The 19,077-nt window shown below is 47.1% G+C and overlaps 1 protein-coding gene across 2 annotated transcripts; it reads left to right on the top strand.

The window, feature by feature from the left end:
• Positions 1–3,578: 3,578 nt before the first annotated feature.
• LOC147603977 (cytochrome c oxidase subunit 12, mitochondrial-like) lies at positions 3,579–18,722 on the top strand. 2 transcript variants are annotated; one of them, XM_086796015.1, is made up of 6 exons: positions 3,579–3,716; positions 3,956–4,093; positions 4,195–4,305; positions 4,518–4,609; positions 18,010–18,091; positions 18,223–18,722. In XM_086796015.1, the coding sequence occupies exons 1-6, from the start codon at positions 3,714–3,716 to the stop codon at positions 18,274–18,276; spliced, it is 480 nt and encodes a 159-aa protein (XP_086652141.1). In that variant the 5' UTR covers positions 3,579–3,713; the 3' UTR covers positions 18,277–18,722. The 2 variants fall into 2 exon arrangements, with proteins under 2 accessions (XP_086652141.1, XP_086652142.1); XM_086796016.1 differs by lacking the exon at positions 18,010–18,091.
• The last annotated feature ends 355 nt before the right edge of the window (positions 18,723–19,077 follow it).

The raw sequence follows: 19,077 nt of genomic DNA, 5'->3' as shown, positions 1-19,077 counted from the left end.
CTATAATGCATGACCACATGGAAATTGTCAATGTACTACTTAGTTTTTGAAATTGCTTGCATGCTAGTGTAAATCATTAATGAGCTTAACTTTATTGGAAATATTCCTAGGCAGCATGATGTCTTTAGTTAACCTTGGAATACGATTGTCTTAGGTCTAGGGTCAAACCATCTTAATGTTTGACACCTGGCCATGTGTGTGTTGACCTCTAGGACATAGCTATTACCCCTTTGTCGAAAGGATGCAAGATAAATTATAGTTCAGGAGCGAAGATCAAAAGAAATAGATTATTAAAAAAAAAAGCCTACAGTAAATGGCAATACAAGTCTATGATGTGCTTTAATGTTGGCCTATCGCCTTATTGATACTTGGTAGGCGAGGAGTATTCTACTCCAGATCGATGCCTTGGTTGGTAGGGGGTAGCCTTGCCTAAAGTGAGCTAATAGATTCCTGGATAATGCCTTGTGTTAAACATGGTACCAGGATCGATGTTAGTTTTGCCTTAGGAAGGTCGCCATTGTGTGTAAAAATTGTCACGTGCATTTTAAAAAAAAAAAAGACAAAAAGCTCCTGTAACTCTGATGTTTCTTGTGTCCCTAGGCTTGTGGTATTAACTTGTTCTTAGAGTAGACACAGTGTGGTCATCTGTTTATTTATTAAGCTTGGTTATTTTCCTTGACTTAGGCCAGTTATAAACCTTGATTAACCTTTGACACCTTGCTTACTCTTGATTTACTTTCAATAATTTTAAACTCCTGTTAATTTGCTACACTAGCTCATTCATGTGACCCTTAAACTAAGTTCTCATTGCAGCATCCATTGTGGTCTAATATGCTTGAATTTATACACCTTATATCTTTTGAATTCCAGCATACTTTCACTCTACTTCCCTGTTTTGCAGACGGTCCACCACAACAACCCTATCGAGCTTACCATACCATAGCTTCCGAGAACGGAATCTACATCAGGAAGGGGGGCATGTTAACCCATGGGTGGCGGACATTGAGACGTATTATGTTTTACGTCATTAATTTAAATATTCTGAGTCATGGGCCGGGCTTGTCGGCACCATATGTTAAGGATAAAGGGATTGGGTGATCACCGATGAGAGGCGCACCTTGAATATCAGTAGGATAAGGGTTAGGATCGGCCGGCCATGTATGGGCGCCCAAGTGTGAACGGCCAAGTCACCTATAAGAGTCAAATGTAACCCTAAAATCCTCATTCTCATGTGTTGTGAATACAAGAGTGCTCTTGCCTTATCTCTTTGGTTTCCTTCTCCTGCGTGTGTGTGAGAGAGAGAGAGAGAGAGTGAGAGAGCGATCGAGCACGGTGTAGCGGCACGGCGGCGGAGAGCGGCGACGGCGGCTCCTTCTTCACGGCTGCGACGCGGGAATCCTTCAAGGCGGCAGTTAAGCGGTGAGTGACACACCTTTTGCATTCTGTTTTGAGCTTGCCTTCCTGGTTGTATGCTTGCAACCATTCGTGTCTCGCATACGGTGTCCGGCAAGTCCCCAGCTACGACCTGTGCGGCAACAGCGCACAGTATATGTCTCTAAATATAATAAAACATAATATCATAGATAATATATATTTACATGTGGGTGTGTGTGTGTGTGTGTGTGAGAGAGAGAGAGAGAGAGAGAGAGAGAGAGAGAGAGAGAGAGAGAGAGAGAGAGAGAGTGCACGTGTGCATGAGAAAGAAGTATGTTTGTGTGTGTGTATGAATGTATGTGTGTGTGTGTGTGTGAGAGAGAGAGAGAGAGAGAGAGAGAGACTCGAGAGTTTCTATATGTGGGAGAGTGTGTGTGTGAGAACAGAGATAGCGCGCGTGTGTGTGTGTGTGTGTGTGTGAGTGGAGGGGAGAGAGAGAGAGAGAGAAACACAGAGAGAGACAAAGACACGGAAGTCTATGTGTAGGGGGAAAGAGTGTGTGTAGGGGAGAGAGAGAGAGAGAGAAACACAGAGAGAGACAAAGACATGGAAGTCTATGTGTGTGACTGTGTAGGGGGAAAGAGTGTGTGTTTGCATAAGTACATGTGCATTGTGTACATGTGAGTGTGTGTGTGTGTGTGTGTAAGAGAGAGAGAGAGAGAGAGAGAGAGAGAGAGAGAGAGAGTTTCGACATTTGAGAGTGTGTGCATGTGTATGTGAGAGAAAGAGGGTGTGCATGTGCATGTGTGTGTGTGTGTGTGTGTGTGTGTGTGTGAGAGAGAGAGAGAGAGAGAGAGAGAGAGAGAGAGAGAGACATTACATGTAAGATGCATTTATTTAAGAGTGAGCACACCTCACCACTCATCCCTACCATTAAAATTTAATCTAAAAATTTAATTAATTAAAATTATATATGTGTGTGTAAATCTATTTTAGCATATGTGTGTGTGTGTGTGTGTGTGTGAGAGAGAGAGAGAGAGAGAGAGAGAGAGAGAGGCTGAGAATTTCTATGTAGGAGATAGTTTGTGTGGGAGGAGAGATTGTGTGTTTGCATTAGTGTATGTGCGGTGTGTATATGTGTGTGTGTGAGAGAGAGAGAGAGAGAGAGAGAGAGAGAGAGGCAGAGAATTTCTACGTAGGAGAAAGTTTGTGTGGGAGGAGAGAGTGTGTGTTTGCATTAGTGTATGTGTGGTGTGTACATGTGTGTGTGTGTGTGTGTGAGAGAGAGAGAGAGAGAGAGAGAGAGTATATGCATGCATGTGCGTACATCTGCATCTATGTGTAGAATGTGCTTGAGAGAGAGTGAGATGGGGCAGACCTGGAGAGAGAGAGAGAGAGAGAGAGAGAGAGAGAGAGAGAGAGAGAGAGAGATGTAATGAGAGGGTGAAAAGAGAGAGAAAGAGAATAAAAAGTAGTTTTTAATAAAATATAAACAAAAATATAAATTAAATAAAAAACATATATGTATATGTGTGTATACATGTGTGTGTTTTTATTTACATTTATACATACATACATATATACATATGTATGTATGTATGTATATGTATGTATATATATATATATATATATGTTTGTGTGTGTGTATGTGTATATGTGTGTGTTTCGATGTGTGTATGATATATTTATCTATATATTTAAAAGTGACCACAGCTTATCACCCGTCTCCGCACATTAAAATTTAATCAAAATTAATTAAATTATGTCGATGTTTGTATTTATATTTTTAAATACATGTATATATGTATAAGTATATGTGTCTATGTATAGGTATATGTATCTAAAACATAATATTGTATATACTATATATTTACATATGTGTATGTGTGCGTGAGAGAGAGAGAGAGAGAGAGTGTGTGTATGTGTGCATACACGCGCGCGTGTGTGTGTGAGAGAGAGAGAGAGAGAGAGAGAGAGAGAGAGCGCTTCTATGTGTGGGAGAGTGTAAGAAGAGAGAGGGAGTGTGTGCATGTGTGTGTGTGTGAGAGAGAGAGAGAGAGAGAGGTGTATATGTGTGCATGTGAGAGAGAGAGAGAGAGTTTCAACATTTGAGAGTGTGTGTACGTGACAGATAGGGAGAGGGTCATCTGCATGTGCGTGTGCATGTGTGTGTGTGAGAGAGTGAGAGAGATGGTTGTAGAGAGGGAATAGTTCTTTTCTGGACCTTGGTCAGGCCGCAATGAGCGGGTGCAATACTAGTGTATAGTAAAAAAAAAAAGAGAAGTGGAAGAGTGAGACTCCCCATTTTTGCCCCACCGTCGCGAAAGGGCTTCAACACCATGGTAAGACACTCGTTCTCACCGATTCAATTTCTGTTTGCTTCGAAGATTGAAGATTAACGAGAGCGTTTTTCCCAGGCTCTTGTAATCCATGGCTTATCCGAGGCCATGATTTCTGGTTAAGCTTTAAAGATTTTCCTACTGTTCTGTATTCACAGCAGCATTGTTGCAACCCTAGCTAGAACAGGGGACCTGGGCTATTTTTCAGTAGAGAAACACATAATTTATTCTTGTACTTGTAGTCCTCTGAAGAAGCTCAGAAGAGTGCGGATCCTTCAACCGTGGAGGACCAGAACGAAAGTGAAGCTCAAGAGGGAAATGCTGAGAGTGAGGAACTCACTGAGGTGTCCAAGGTTGTGGAGGCACAGATAGTACAGGAGGTAGTGCCGATTTTTCTTGGAGGGTTTAGCCCATCATCATTTTTGCAAATTTGGATGCCAAGTTTTCTGCTGCCTATGATAATCTATGGTCACTCGCATAGGACACGTCGGAGCCAGCAGTAGCTGATGATGCAGGAGGGCAAGACAGTGATGTAGCACAAGCTGAAGAAGCTGCAGAAGAGGAAGAAAGTGAGAAACCCCGCAAATTGACTGTAAGTACTTATATCCTTAAAGGTGTGCAAGGTAAAAACAACACCAACAATGTAGCTGCATTTTACTTTTTATCATGGAAGTATGCCCAAAGGTAAAACAACAGCAACAATGTAGCTGCATTTTGTTTTTTATCATGGAAGTGTGCACATTTAATATTACCTGCAGTGCGTGGAACAGTACTGCCAATGTGGTCTATTTCTGCACCTTTCAGGTTGATGACATAAAGACGGCACCCATGGATTTCCGTTTCCCTACTACTAATCAAGCAAGACACTGCTTCACACGTTATGTGGAGTATCACAAGTAAGGGACATCTCTAGTGTATTTGTTGTTATCTAGCATTTTATATGGCTATATGTTCTGTCTGAGAAGAAATAGGCAGCCTAGACAGACACATTTATCTATGCAGTGCCAAGTGAAAGGTCCAATGTGCTCCCGGAGCAAAGAGATGTTAATCTGTTTTGCATATCTTAACTGTGACTTCAATGAATTCACAACATTAATCACCTTTTCCAAACTTGAAAGCTTGTGTTCATCTTCCCAAACTGCTTCAACCTCCGATTTACTATGTAATTACCCACTCTGTACACAACATCCCTAGAATGTGGTTCTGCTTTGTGCTTGTGCCTCATCAATTCACGCAACCCAATGGTTGAAGAAAAAGATTGATCCAAGATGGCTTCTACCAATTGCTCCCACAACAATGACTGGTGATCATGCTTAATACTTTACTCTGATTGTAGGAAAAAAGGAGTGGAAATTTGTAGCTTTGTCCGAAAGTTATGAATTAAAGGGCTCCAAATTGTCTAGTGAACTTACAGTCACAGCCTGTGTTACGAGCTTGTGCTGGAATATGACATGATTCCTTGTATTTATTCAGGATTGTGCTCGAATGCATATATTTGTAATCTGGCTTGCATCTTGGCTCACTGTGAGAGAGGCTTGTCCTCGTAGTGATCTCTATAGAGTGTGAGAGAAGCTTACACTTCTGTTGAGTGCAAGTTGGGTATGCGTTTGTGATGAGAGCAAGAGATAAAGATTAAAAAAAGCAATGCTATGAAACGGCAAGAAGTCGTGCGCGTCGGTTCCATTCCACGCTCCCCACATCCATCCGTTCCCGGAACGCAAGTTACGTGACCAGCTGCCTCACAGGTTCCGCGACGTTCCCATGCTCCCCACACAGGCTAAGCGGCGTTCCCACGTTCCATGCATTCAGGAACGACATTCCATGTGACTATGCTCTAAGCATCCGAGTGTTTTGAGTGTTTGGTTTGCAACCGGACACCAGGCATTTGTAGGAAAGCATGTAGGTTGTATGTAGAAGGGGGTCAACCCTTAGGGCTACCCCAGAATAGGGATGGAAACCCTTGCATTAGGCATGGGGTGGGCCTTAGGCCACCCCAAGAGGCCAACATGGCCCATGGACTTGCCCACCAGCCAAAAGAGGCCAGGGCATGCTGTCGGCCAGCCATATGAGGGCCTGGACAGCAAGGCGGCCAGCCTGTTGGCCAGTTGAGGAGGCTTGGGCAGCCCAGTCGGCCAGCCACAAGGCTTGGCCGGGTTGCGGGTTGTGGGCTAACCCATGGGCAGCCAGCCAGCATGGCTGGGCAGCTTGCGCAGGCTGAGACAGCCCCAAACACTGGCTGGACAGCAGCACATAAAGGCCAGCGAAAACCAGTGTGAAAGCACATGATAAAGGACCTCGTTGTGGGGAAAATAACAGCAGGCTTACCCCTGAAAGAGCCAGCCGATCAGCAGTAGGAAGGGGTATAAATAGCCCAGCCGGAAATCCAGTCAAGCATCTCATTATTCACAAGGGGTTGCTGAATTCCAAGGGCCAGGATAGCCAAGGGGACTATCAGCCAAGGTGAAGAGTGCAGGTCAAGAACCAGATAGAATTTGCATCATTCTAATATTAAATAAAGCAAATATACCATTCGTGGTGGGGACCCTACAGAGGGTATTTGGGACCCAATATTGTGTCCGACTCTTTCTCCCCTCCCCCCCCCCCCCCCTCTCTCTCTCTCTCTCTCTCTCTCTCTATATATATATATATATATATATATATATATATATATTTCTGCACATCTCTCTCTATGCTGTGTGTTATCTTCGTCGCAAACGATTGCTGAATTCTGAACATTGCAAGGCCAGACTTGTGGCTAAGGGCTGTGCTCAGTGGCCTGGCATCGACTATGAGGACACTTTTGCACCGACATCTAGGATGACCACGATTTGGACAGTTCTTGCCCTTGCCTCTTCTCAGCAGTGGTGGCCGGTGTTTCAGATGGATGTAAAATCTGTGTTTCTCAATGGTGACTTGTAGGAGGTGTATTTTGAGCAACCTCCAGGCTTTGAGGTTTCGGGATCAAAGGGAATGGTTTACAGGTTATGGAAGGCCTTGTATGGTCTTAGACAGGCTCCCAAGGCTTGGATTCAGAAGATTGATTCCTTCTTTCTTCAAAAGGGTTTCCAGAGTTCAGAGATCAGTTGCAGATTTGAACTTGTATCTCTTTCGAGAACGCGGTATGGGCACCTTGATTATCCTCGATGTGGATGATCTTATTCGCACTGGCGGTCATTGTAAATGGAAGGGCAACTGCACATGGAAAATCTTATCAATCATGAAATCTGAAAATACACACAAGCATGCTAGATAAAACAAGATGACAAATCTACACAGTACACCACACTAGGGGCGAGAAGATGGGCTGACCCACGCCTGCCCCCCCCCCCCCCCCCCCCGCCCCCCCTTTATGGTTAGATTGGCAAAAAGGAGTCTGCTTCCAATACAACTTTGCGGGTGCCCAGGGTTCACCACTGGCTGCACCTGTTTCTTCCAATACAATATGAAAACAAGAAAACATAACATAAATTGAATTTGCTGACAATTCTCAGCACAAATGAGCATTCCCGGCATCAAGCACATGCAGGACAACTATCGACAGCCCATAGCACTCCCATATCAGCCCGGGACAACTCAACATCATCGTCTTCTTCCTATCTGGCTCATAGAGCAAGTCAACCAATCCCCAAAGGCTGTTTACAGCAGTCGATCAGCCCTCAGTAGCCATAGAAAGATGCAACTAGCAGCAATACACCCCCAGTCCGAAGGAAAAACTGTCCAGATGCACTCGACCAGCTCTTCCTCTCTGTTTTTATGACCTGTCCAGCCTCTGTTCACGCTGTAAATCAGCCGGCCAGCAGTGGAGAACATGTAGAAGGAATATTGCATCTTTTCTTTTATGCTGTCGTGGAGCTGTCGACCTGTTTTCCTACGGCCGACTGTTTCATGCACTAGCATATAAGAGTTGCTCTCTTATTCATTCATATAGATCATTCCTTGCCCTATTTGTTGGCTCTTGTACTCTGTAACCTCAAGCTAATAAAGCTCAGTTCTTGCTTGCAATCTTTCTCTCTCTCTCTCTCTCATGTTCATTGCCTCCGCTTGTGCACATTCTTTCATGGTATCATTCGCCTAGGCTCTAGTTGCTTCACAATCTTTTCCTCTTCGTTTTCTGCTTCCCTAGATTCTCCAGGCTGTAGGTCCTTCAAAACAGTGGCTGCGTTTCTCTCTCTTAGCTGCGTTTTTGCTCTACAAGCTCTCCAACTGCTGTCGGCCAGCCCCCAGGCTGCGTTTTCTTCTACAGAGGCAAGCGGAGGAGGTCTAGGTGCAGATTCAGTAAGTGCATCAGACAAGTGGCACATCAGCTCCTCTCCCTCCAAGATCCCCTCCCTCTTTCGGTAGGCGGCTCCCGGTGGTGTGTTTTTGCGTTTCTTTTGCTGTTGTCCAGCTTGCATCTTCAAAGGGGGCTACTAGTCCCTAGTTGGATCCTGTGGAAAGGTGCTTGAGAGAGCACGTGGATTGCTTAGCTACAGAGGTTGTTTGAGACATAGCTTCTTTGAGGCAGACATGGGCCCCCCCCTGCATGAACAAGGAGGACAAGCTCAGTGGTACAAACTATGATCACTGGAAGCTACAGATGAAGGTCGGGTTCACACACAAGGGTCTCTCGGAGATTATTCAGGGCCACGAACGAAAGCCCAAACGCCCTACCAGCTCTAGGAAGTGGACTCAGGACCAGGAGGATGCCTTTCTCACCGAACTTTTAGCTTGGGAGAATCAAGACTCAAAAGCTCACTTTGCACTTGTACGAGCCATCTCACCAGAGGTCTCCCCCGCTCTCCTCCTCCTCATCAGGCTTCCTGCAGATTATGACATGGTTTCTTGAGCTTTGCGGGTTCAGATCACAACATGTTCCCTTGAGTTTGATGATCTGTGTACTCTCCTCTTGGAAGAGGAATCCATCCTAGTTTCTCAGGGGAAATTGAAAGTTTCATCATCTATTGGACCTGATCAGGCACTCTCAACAATGCAGAAGAAAGTTCGGAGTCGGTGTTACAAGTGTGGGAAGAAAGACCACCTGTCAAAGGATTGTCAGTCGTCAAAGGACAAAGGCAAAGCCAAGGACAAGGGCAAGTCTTCCAAGAAGGGCAAGGACAGGCACATGTCACTGACACAGACTCGTCTAGTGACAACCCCAACTCTCCCAAGGCCTTACAGTCTGGAGAGAACATGACTGGTGTCTTGCTCCGATCCTAAGGGCATCCCCCGCGTGTTGTCTTCCAGAAACGGCTTGTGGGCGGGTGAGGGAGCTTTCAAAAGCTCTCATATATTAAATCTGGAACATGGGACCCGTGTGTCGGAGTTCCAAGTATAAAGACAGGCAAGTTCACTTGATGGTCCGGATGAGTTCCAGGATCAACCAAGTTTCCTTCATGGTTCGGATGAGTTCCAGAACTATTGGTTAGCAGAGACTATGGACAGGATGTGTTCCATGTTCATTTGTTCGAGGTTATTGGATGTGATGTGTTCACACTTCTACTTTGAGTTTGGAGCCAAGCAGGTTTTCTTTTGCTCTTTATAGTGGCATTATGTTCTCTGAAGACAACAAGCTGACGTGCATTTTCCGAGGTGTACTCAGTAGTGGCCATGCTGAGGTGTCCATGGTCGCACCTTCGTCATCAGTTTTTTCTTTTGACCTTTTTTTTTGCACACTTCAAGATGCAGAGGGGGTGTTAAAATATTGCATCTTTTCTTTTATGCTGTTCTGGAGCTGTCGGCTTGTTTTCCTACAGCCGACTGTTTCATGTACTAGTATATAAGAGTTGCTCTCTTATTCATTCATATAGATCATTCCTTGCCCTATTTGCTGGCTCTTGTACTCTGTAACCTCAAGCTAATAAAGCTCAGTTCTTGCTTGCAATCTTTCTCTCTCTCTCATGTTCATTGCTTTTGCTTGTGCACATTCTTTCACCTGTTAGGTTTTTGTTGCGGTAGAAGGCTGGAAACAGTCTGTAGAAGTAGTCGACCAGCTCCCATGCACTAGGAAAAGCAGGCGCCTACCCCAGAACTGGAGTTTTCTCCCATAATAGGGCTTCCCTATTGAAAATAGCCCACACATGTGCTTTTCTGATCCAGAAGGGGGCGCCTACTTGAAGGAGGCCCAAATATTGTCCAGCGCCCAGCTTTTGGCCGTCACGTGTATTAAATAAGTCCTGCTCAATGTGTACTCACTTATAAGTTGTCCGGTCACTTATAAGTGAGTGTGAATCTGCACCAATAATTATTAGCATGTGAACTCATAAAGCTGTAAATTGAGTTTTTGGGGATACTTTACCACCTGCAAAACACATGTAGACCACTTGTCAGTCCCAAACAGGTGTGAACATACACGTCCACAGGGTGCCCAGGCGTTCCTGGTCCCATGGACAACGCAGGTAGAAATCTCAAGCATTGTCCAGGCAAACAAGACAAGTCATCCAAAGATAAAATCAAAGTCATGCGCGAACGAGTGCAGTTAGACTAGAAAAAACTGTTAGAATACGCAGCGGAGAGGATGACCAAATCTGGGAACACAAGAGCAAAAGCAAAAACGCAGGCAGAAAAACAGCACAAGAGAGAGACAGATGTAGGCGTGTAACTCTGCTCTATATACACAAGAAGATCCCGAGATATGATACAAATAAGGCATGGGGACTGAGGACCTATATATACCTCCCTGGAAGGGCAGTCGGCCAGCACTAAAAGTGTCCACGACTGAAGAAAAAGGTCCACGACTGCATAAATGCAGTCGGCCAGCTATCTGATGCCCACGACTGGTAAAAGGCAGTCGGCCAGCAGCCCTGAAGCCCACGACTGATCAAGATCCAGTCGGCCAGCATTGGGGTGCTCCCGACATCATCTGGCAGCCCTCCCAAGCCTCAGAAAAATGGGAAAAAATAGGGGAAAAATACGGAGAGTGGGGAAAAATGGGAAAACACCTCATAAGGGCGGGCACACCCACAACAAAGGCCCTGGTGTATAAATCTAGACAGGAGATGACTTCTAACACCCCCTCTCAGCTCCTGGCTGTGTGACCAACCACTGGGAGCTGGGGTGCCGCCTGAGCAAATCCTGAGAGCGACTTCGTGAAGAGGTCCACCGTACTGTCCTCCGTCGAACAGAACTCCAGCAAGATGTCATCAGCAACAATCTGTTCACGAACAAAGTGCCTCTGGATGACCAAGGGTTCCTCCAGTGGAAGCCCAAACCTGCAATGTAACCTCCTCCTGCTCCGTAAAACTGCTCCTGGGTTATAAGTAGATCTCCTCGTGTCCGGATCTCCTCCCCAAACCGAGTCACTCCAACCGCGGAGTCGGACTCCATCCAACAATCCCCCTCCTGTGTACAAGAGTCCATGATCCTTCGCATGTCGCAGAAACCACAGGAAACGCAATCCTGCCTCCCAAAGAGATATCTGCAACCAAGAGCTCAACCGCCTCATCAGGAAGCTCCCGTCCAATTTGGTGTCCATCAACCAGATCAATGAACCATACAGCTTCTGAGTCAAAGAGACATCACACTGCTCACAAGGATCAACACCTGTTACGGTGCACAAGCAAGTCCTGGAAACCTCATGAAACCTGTCACCCACCCCCTCTGAATCCGGAACCACAAAGCCTGGAGAAACCACCTCCTTCTGCAAGTAATCACCTGTCACCTGCCTGGCTTTCCGAAAGGTCCCCGTGGAAAGAACATCCTCATCTACTGGAGGTTCTATGTCTCGAACACGACGAGACATCAGAGCATAAGTGACATGTTCAGCTTCCTCTGACTCACGAACACAAGAACTACCAACATCAGTACTGGAAAGTTCCTGCCAACTGCTGCCATCTCCTGGCAAGCTATCCACCACCTGGTCTCGGAAAGCCCGCTCCTGCAGCGTATCCACACTTGAGTAGCCATTACCAGACTGCCACTCATCACAATCTTGAGGACCTGGGAGAGAGAGTGCTGAAAGCCTGTAAACTCCATTCTCCACTCCACCTTCCCAAACCACTTGGCCTGTTGCTTTGTCCCGGAGAGCAACAAAATGCTCATCAAACTCCACCCGTAGGCCAGTCTTGCAAACCTGATGCACTGACAACAGATGAAAACCAAGTGCCGGAACATACAACACCTGGGAGGAATGCTTCCCCCCTCTGCCATCGGGAACTATCTCCATCCTGCCCTCACTGTGAACTGGGATAGTGGACGTATCCCCAGTAAGAATATGACCAGAAAGTCTGCAGAGATCCTGTAAACCGGAACGGGAAGGAGTCATGTGCCTGGAAGCACCACTATCGAGAATCCACTCCCGAGTATCCGTTGCGGAGAGTCCTCCAATCTCCTCCCTGCCTGAAGAAAATGAAACATCGGTGTCCATCACCTCCAGGTGCACAAAAGCCGGAGTCTTCATGATTGCTGAGGAGTCTTCACCCTTCTCGGTCTTCCGCTTGGGACACTGCCTCCAGTAGTGGCCTTTCTCGCCACAATCATTACAGGTCCTCTCTGCCTTCAGTTTCTCGCGGTCACTAACGGACATCTTCTTAGAAGACTTCTCCGACGAAGCCTTCCCCTTGCCCGTGTTACGGCCTTTCGACCGTTGGCCAGTAAAGGCCTCCGAACCTCCACCCTGAGGAGGGTTCGTGAATCGTTCCTCCTGGTCCAGGACCATGGGCACAAGCTCCTCCCACGTGATGGTGCTGAGCCTGCCACCACTGGTAATCAACGACGAGTAAAATGCTGAGTACGAAGAGGGCAAATGTGACAGCAACGTTATGGCCATGTCCTCTGGCGATATCTCCTTCCCAGCCTGAAGAACTTCCTGCTGAAGAGCCTGCAGCTTGTTAATATGCTCCCGCATCGTCGACGACTTTGCAGGGCTCATAACCCGCATCTGTACTTCCAAGGAAATCCTCTTCATGGGCGATACCCTGTTGTAAAGTGAGGCCAAATGCTGCCATATACCTCTGGCCAGCGTCATGTGCTTTACATGATTGATTACCTGCGGTGTGCAGTTGAGGAAAATAAACGAACGGACCTTGGCGTTGACACGATCCCACATCTGTGTCTGGGCCTCCCGGTCCTTTCGGGTTGACGGTAACTCCCGTTCCTCTACTTCTGGCCGTGGAACACCAACAACGACAAAATCGGCGAGGTCGTAAGACTCCAGAACGGATTCCATCATCACCTTCCATATGTCGTAGTTGCTCCCGTCCAACTGACGGTCCACCGGGAACGTGGGGAGTGTCGGGATCTTCACGTCTCTCGGCCATCTCAAACAGATCTGCCATAGCGGGGATGTACTCTGAAAAGGGTGGGTGGGTGGGAACAAAGAAGAACTGATACCTGCAAGTGGCTGTCCAGCAAATCAGCCCGCCTTCCTCTTGCTTCTCCTCTTCCCGAACAGTCCAAAACAGTCCACCAATCAGCCACAAAACAGCCCCCTCTTGCTCACACAAATCCCAAGACCTATCTAGAGCCTAGGGCTCTGATACCATGTCAGAATACGCAGCGGAGATGATGACCAAATCTGGGAACACAAGAGCAAAAGCAAAAACGCAGGCAGAAAAACAGCACAAGAGAGAGACAGATGTAGGCGTGTAACTCTGCTCTATATACACAAGAAGATCCCGAGATATGATACAAATAAGGCATGGGGGCTGAGGACCTATCAGTTTACTCCCTGCGATGGCAGATTTACTAGAGATGGCTGAGAAGCACGTGAAGATTTCGACTCTCCCCACGTTACCAGTGGACGGTCAGTTGGGCGGGTCCAATTACGGCATCTGGAAGGTCATGATGGAGTCTATGCTGGAGTTATATGACCTTGCTGATTTCATCATCATCGGGGTTCCACGGCCGAAAGCAGAGGAAGGGGAGTTACTGTCGATGAGGAAGGACCGAGAGGCACAGGCACACATGTGGGATCGTGTCAACGCCAGGGTCCGGTCATTTATTTTCCTCAACTGCACACCACAAGTGATCAATCATGTAAAGCACATGACGCTGGGGAGAGGCATATGGGAGCACTTGGCTTCTCTTTATAACAGGGTATCACCTATGAAACGGATCTCCTTGGAAGTGCAGATGCGGGTTATGAACCCTGCAAAGTCCTCGACGATGCGGGAACACATTAACAAGCTGCAGGCCCTTCAGCAGGAAGTCCTACAAGCTGGGAAGGAGATATCATCTGAAGACATGGCCATCACTTTGCTCTCCTACTTGCCTGCTCAGTATTCTGCTTTCTACTCCTCGTTGATTACGAGTGGCAGGCTCAGCACCATTACCTGGGAGGAGCTTGTGCCAATGGTCTTGGACCAGGAGGAACGTTTCACGAACCCTCCTCACAGCGGCGGTTCGGAGGCCTTAACTGGCCAACGGTCGAAAGGCCGGAACAACAACAAGGGCAAAGGGAAGGCTTCACCGGAGAAGTCTTCTGAGAAGAAGCGAAAGATTCTGCGATGATTGTGGTGAGAAAGGCCATTTGGAGGAAGTGTCCTAAGCGGATAGAGAAGAGTGCTGATTCCTCAGCCTCAGCTGCAAAGACTCCGGCATTTGTGCACTTAGAGATGATGGACTCCGATGCTTCATCATCTTCGAGCGAGGAGGCAGTTGGCTTCACCGCGAAGGATACCCGGGAATGGATTCTTGACAGTGGTGCTTCCAGGCACATGACTTCATCCCGCGACTTCTTTCTGGATCTGAAATGGCAGTGAGGTCGCATCTTTATTGGCGACAACTCCACTATTCCGATACATAGTGAGGGCCGGATGGAGATTATTCCCGACGGAAAGGGGGGCAAGCATGTTCTCGTGTTCTTTATGTCCCTGCTCTGGGTTTTCATCTTCTGTCAGTGCATGAAGTATGCAAGACTGGCTTTCAGGTGGAATTTGAGGAGCATTTAGTTGCTCTACGGGACCGTGAGACTGGCCAGGTTGTTTGGGAAGGCGGTGTGGAGAATGGTATCTACAAGCTCTCTGCACTCTCCTCATTGACAGTCTCAGGTCGGAGATTTGTGGCACTTTCGTTTTGGCCACTTAAATGTGGATGCATTGAGGCGAGCTTTCCGAGACCAAATGGTGGTTGGCTTGCTAGATGTTGGTAGTAGGCAAGGGCGTTGCAGTTCTTGCATACGTGGTAAGCAGCACAGGGAATCCTTTTCGAAGCAGGCTTCTAGGCGGGCTTCGAAACCATTGGAGTTGATTCACACTGACTTGTGTGGACCTCAGCAGACACCATCTTTGGGAGGATCTCTCTACTTTATGCTGCTTGTTGATGATTGTACCAGATTCACGTGGGTCTACTTTCTTTCCCAGAAGGACCAAGCTTTTGCACGGTTCAAGGATTGGCACGTGATGGTGGAGAAAGAGTCTGGATTTCAGGTCAAGACTCTCAGGGCTGATAAAGGAGGTGAATTCTCCTCGACTGTATTTCTCAGATTTTGTGCAGATCATGGCATCAAAAGGGAACTGGCCAATACAGGATCGCCTTTGGAGAATGGAGTTGTCGAACGCAAGAACAGGACTGTGGTGGAGATGGCGAGGACCATGTTGGAGCATCGTGATCTTCCTCGTCCACTTTGGGGAGAGGCTGTGGCAACGGCTGTCCATACCCTCAACCGATCTCCGACGACTTCAGTACCCCATATGACTCCATTTGAGGCATACTTTGGCAGGAAACCTGATGTCTCGCACTTCCGTGTCTCTGGGAGTGACGCGTATGTACATATTCCGAAGAAGCAGAGGGGGAAGCTTGACTCCAAGTCCCGCAAGCTTGTATTTGTGGGGTATAATTCTCTTTCCAAGGGATACAGATTGTATGATCCAGACAAGAATGAGATTGTTGTCAGCCGGGATGTGGTCTTTGACGAGCATGTTCCAGTATCCACTGTCGAGGAGCCGCCACTTCTTGGAGATCCAGAGGAGTTTGATGATGATTCCCAGACTATCATTCCAGTTGATCAACCTCAGTCAGTACAGGAGGTTGAGCCCGCAGCAGCTGGAGTAGAGCCCCCGCGACCACAGGAGGCTCCACGATCTGTTCGAGTACCTAGGTGGTTGTTAGACACCCTTCGGGAGTCAGGTGTCACGGAGTTGCCCTCCGAGTGGACCACAGAGGACGGCCCTCGAAGATCACACAGAGTCCGAGATAAAAGCAATACAGCGGAGCTTCTTCAGGTGAACTATGCTTTGATGTCTCGTATTATGCGGGACAAGGAGCCCACTTCTGTCAAAGAAGCCCTTTCACAGGATACTTGGAGGAAAGCCATGCAGGTGGAACTTGATGCCATCAAGAAGAACAACACTTGGGAGTTGGTTCCAAGGCCGTCGAAGCGGTCAGTCATTGGTGTCAAATGGGTCTTTAAGACCAAATATGCGTTTGATGGGTCGGTGGACAAACACAAAGCCAGACTTGTGGCTAAAGGTTATGCTCAGCGGCCAGGCATCGACTACGAGGATACCTTTGCACCGACAGCTCGGATGTCCACGATTTGGACCGTTCTTGCCCTTGCTTCTTCTCAGAGGTGGCCCATGTATCAAATGGATGTAAAATCTGCGTTCCTTAATGGTGACCTGCAGGAGGAGGTGTATGTTGAGCAGCCTCCAGGCTTTATTGTTCCAGGATCTGAAGGGATGGTTTACAGGTTACGTAAGGCCTTGTATGGTCTTAAGCAGGCTCCCAGGGCTTGGAATCAGAAGATTGATTCCTTCTTTGTTCAGACTGGATTTCAGAGATCGGTTGCAGATCCGAACCTGTATCTCTTTCGGGAAAGCGGCATGGTCACGATTATCATCCTTTATGTGGATGATCTCATTCTCACTGGCGGTCATGTGGAGCACATTGGAGGGACGAAGGCTGCCTTGTCAAAGGAGTTTGAGATGACCGACTTAGGCTTACTCCACTTCTTTTTGGGATTGGAGATCTGGCAGACCCAGAGGGGGTTCTTCGTCTCTCAGCAGCGGTATGTTCATGAGTTGCTTGAGGCCTTTGGGATGGAGAACTGCAAGCCTATTACTTTGCTGAGGGACCCGAACACAAAGTTAACCGTTACCGATCCTTGTGAGCCAATTGATGCCTCGCAGTACCGGAAGTTGGTTGGTTCATTGATCTGGTTGTTGAACACCAGATTGGACTTGAGCTTCTCCGTGGGGCTGTTGAGCTCTTTCATGCAGACGCCATTGAAGTCTCATTGGGACGCAGGATTGCGGATCTTGCGGTATATGCAGAGTACGAAGGATCTAGGACTCTTTTACACAGGAGGGGATGGAGTCAGGCTCCAAGGTTGGAGTGACTCAGATTGGGGAGGAGATCCAGACACGAGGAGATCTACTTTAGGATACAGTTTTACCCTTGGCTCAGGAGCAGTTTCTTGGAGCAGCAAGAGGCAGAGTACCGGGCTGCTTGTGGTGCTGCTTGTGAGGTTGTGTGGCTGCGGAGGCTGCTAGGCGAGATTGGGTTTCCACAGAAGGAGCCCACAGTCATCCAGTGCGATAACCAGAGTTGTATAGCTATTGCTTGGAACTCGGTCTTCCATGCCCGGACCAAGCACATAGAGATACAGTATCACTTTGTACGTGAGAAGATCTTGGCTGGTGACATCTTGCTACTTTATTGTTTGACGGAGGACAATGCGGCGGACCTCTTCACGAAGTCTCTACCTCAGGCTACGCTCAGGCGGCACTCCAGCTCCCTTGGGTTGATTTCACAGCCAGGAGCTGAGAGGGGGTGTTAGAAGTCATCTCCTGTCTATTTTTATACACCAGGGCCTCTGTTGTGGGTGTGCCCGCCCTGTATAGGTGTTTTATCATTTTTCCTCACTCCCCGTGTTTTTTCCCTATTTTTCCCCATTTTTCGGTGGTGTGGATGGATGCCAGATGTTGGCAGGAGCTTCTGGTGGCTGGCCGACTGTCCATGTGTCGTGTGGCTGGCCGACTGCCTATTCAGCAAGCGTGGAGTTTTCTTCTACTGGCCGACTTGCTTTATGGAGTCGTGGAGCTTTCTACTGCTGGCCAACTGCTTCATGCAGTCGTGGAGAGCCACTAGCGCTGGCCGACTGCATGCAAGGGGGATATAGATAGGCCCCATGCCCCCACCACTTATTCATTCAGTTATTTGCGGGATCTTGTGTATAGAGAAGAGTTTACACACCTATTTCTCTGTGTTTCTTGTGCTGTCTATTTTCTGCACTCTACTTGCTCTTGTCAACCCAAGTCTGGTTATCATTTCCGCTGCATATTTTGACATTTTCTTCATGACTGATCTAGACTGATGAGAGGGAGAGAGTTTGTTCATCTATGATGTGTTGATTTCCCCTTGTGTTCGAAACTGCATGCAGGTGTGTACGTGCTAAGGGCGAGGGTAATCCTGATTGTGATAAGTATGCAAGATACTATCGCTCTTTGTGCCCTGGGGAATGGGTGTGTTTCTAATGCTCAGATCACGAGTTTCTTGAAGACGTCCTTTTTGCTTGGTACTTCACTAATTAAATATTTGTGATGGCTCTCCCCTGATTAAGGACTGATGAAGGATTGCGACATTTATGCTACAGATTGACAGATGGAATGAGCAGAGGGAGAATGGGACATTTCCTGGACCCTTGTAGAAGCTGATCTCCTAGCCTTTTGTTAGGAAGATGCAGGATGTGGCCGAGTGCCTTGTACACTCTGCTGCGTGATGTGTCTGTGGTCTACTTTATCTACTGTCGAGACGGGAGCTACTATAAAGGAGTGGCACAACATACTTCTCATGCTGTTATTTAACACTTGCAAAAGCTATCCAGGGCTCAAGTGATATAGCTTCTAGCTTTGTTTCATGTTTAAGTGTGTAGAGAGCAGATTATAAGGCCCATCTTCCAATTTGAGATTCAAGACTTCCTACCAATAATGAAGCAGATCTCGTGGAACTGTCTTGACTTCCAATTTGCAGCAAGATCTTACTTGTCTGTTGATGCACGTGGTGGAGCCTCATTTGTGGCTTGTTCATTTGCTACTGTTTACATCAGGTGGCAAGTGTAACTCTAGTTGCAATAAGAGAGTTTGTTCCAAGTCTTGTTAATTGAGTGTTTACACCAAGTGATAAGCTGCAAGTGGCCCTTCCACGAATTGGCACAGCTTGGGATTGTGTAGTTATCTGGTTCAATCCCTTTTTTTTTTGGTTTGTTTGTTTGTTTGTTTGTTTGTTTTTTTTTTGTTTGTTTGTTTGTTTTTTTTTTCAACTCTTATGCACAATTGAAGATAGAAACTGGTGCCCTAGTGGCAATGAACAATGAAGTCTTCCAGGAGCAAGTGACGTGTGCATAAGACCTTGCATATACAGTGCCAAAGGTTGTACATACATAGAGGACACACTTAAGTGGAAAACAGCATTTGAGGGATGTAATGGGCCTTACGACCTCAATTAAGTA

This window comes from Cibotium barometz, chromosome 63, assembly GCF_041138505.1.
Source record: "Cibotium barometz isolate CiBa-2024 chromosome 63, ASM4113850v1, whole genome shotgun sequence".
NCBI classification, from domain to species: Eukaryota; Viridiplantae; Streptophyta; class Polypodiopsida; order Cyatheales; family Cibotiaceae; genus Cibotium; species Cibotium barometz.
This window is presented reverse-complemented; position numbering and strand designations above follow the sequence as displayed.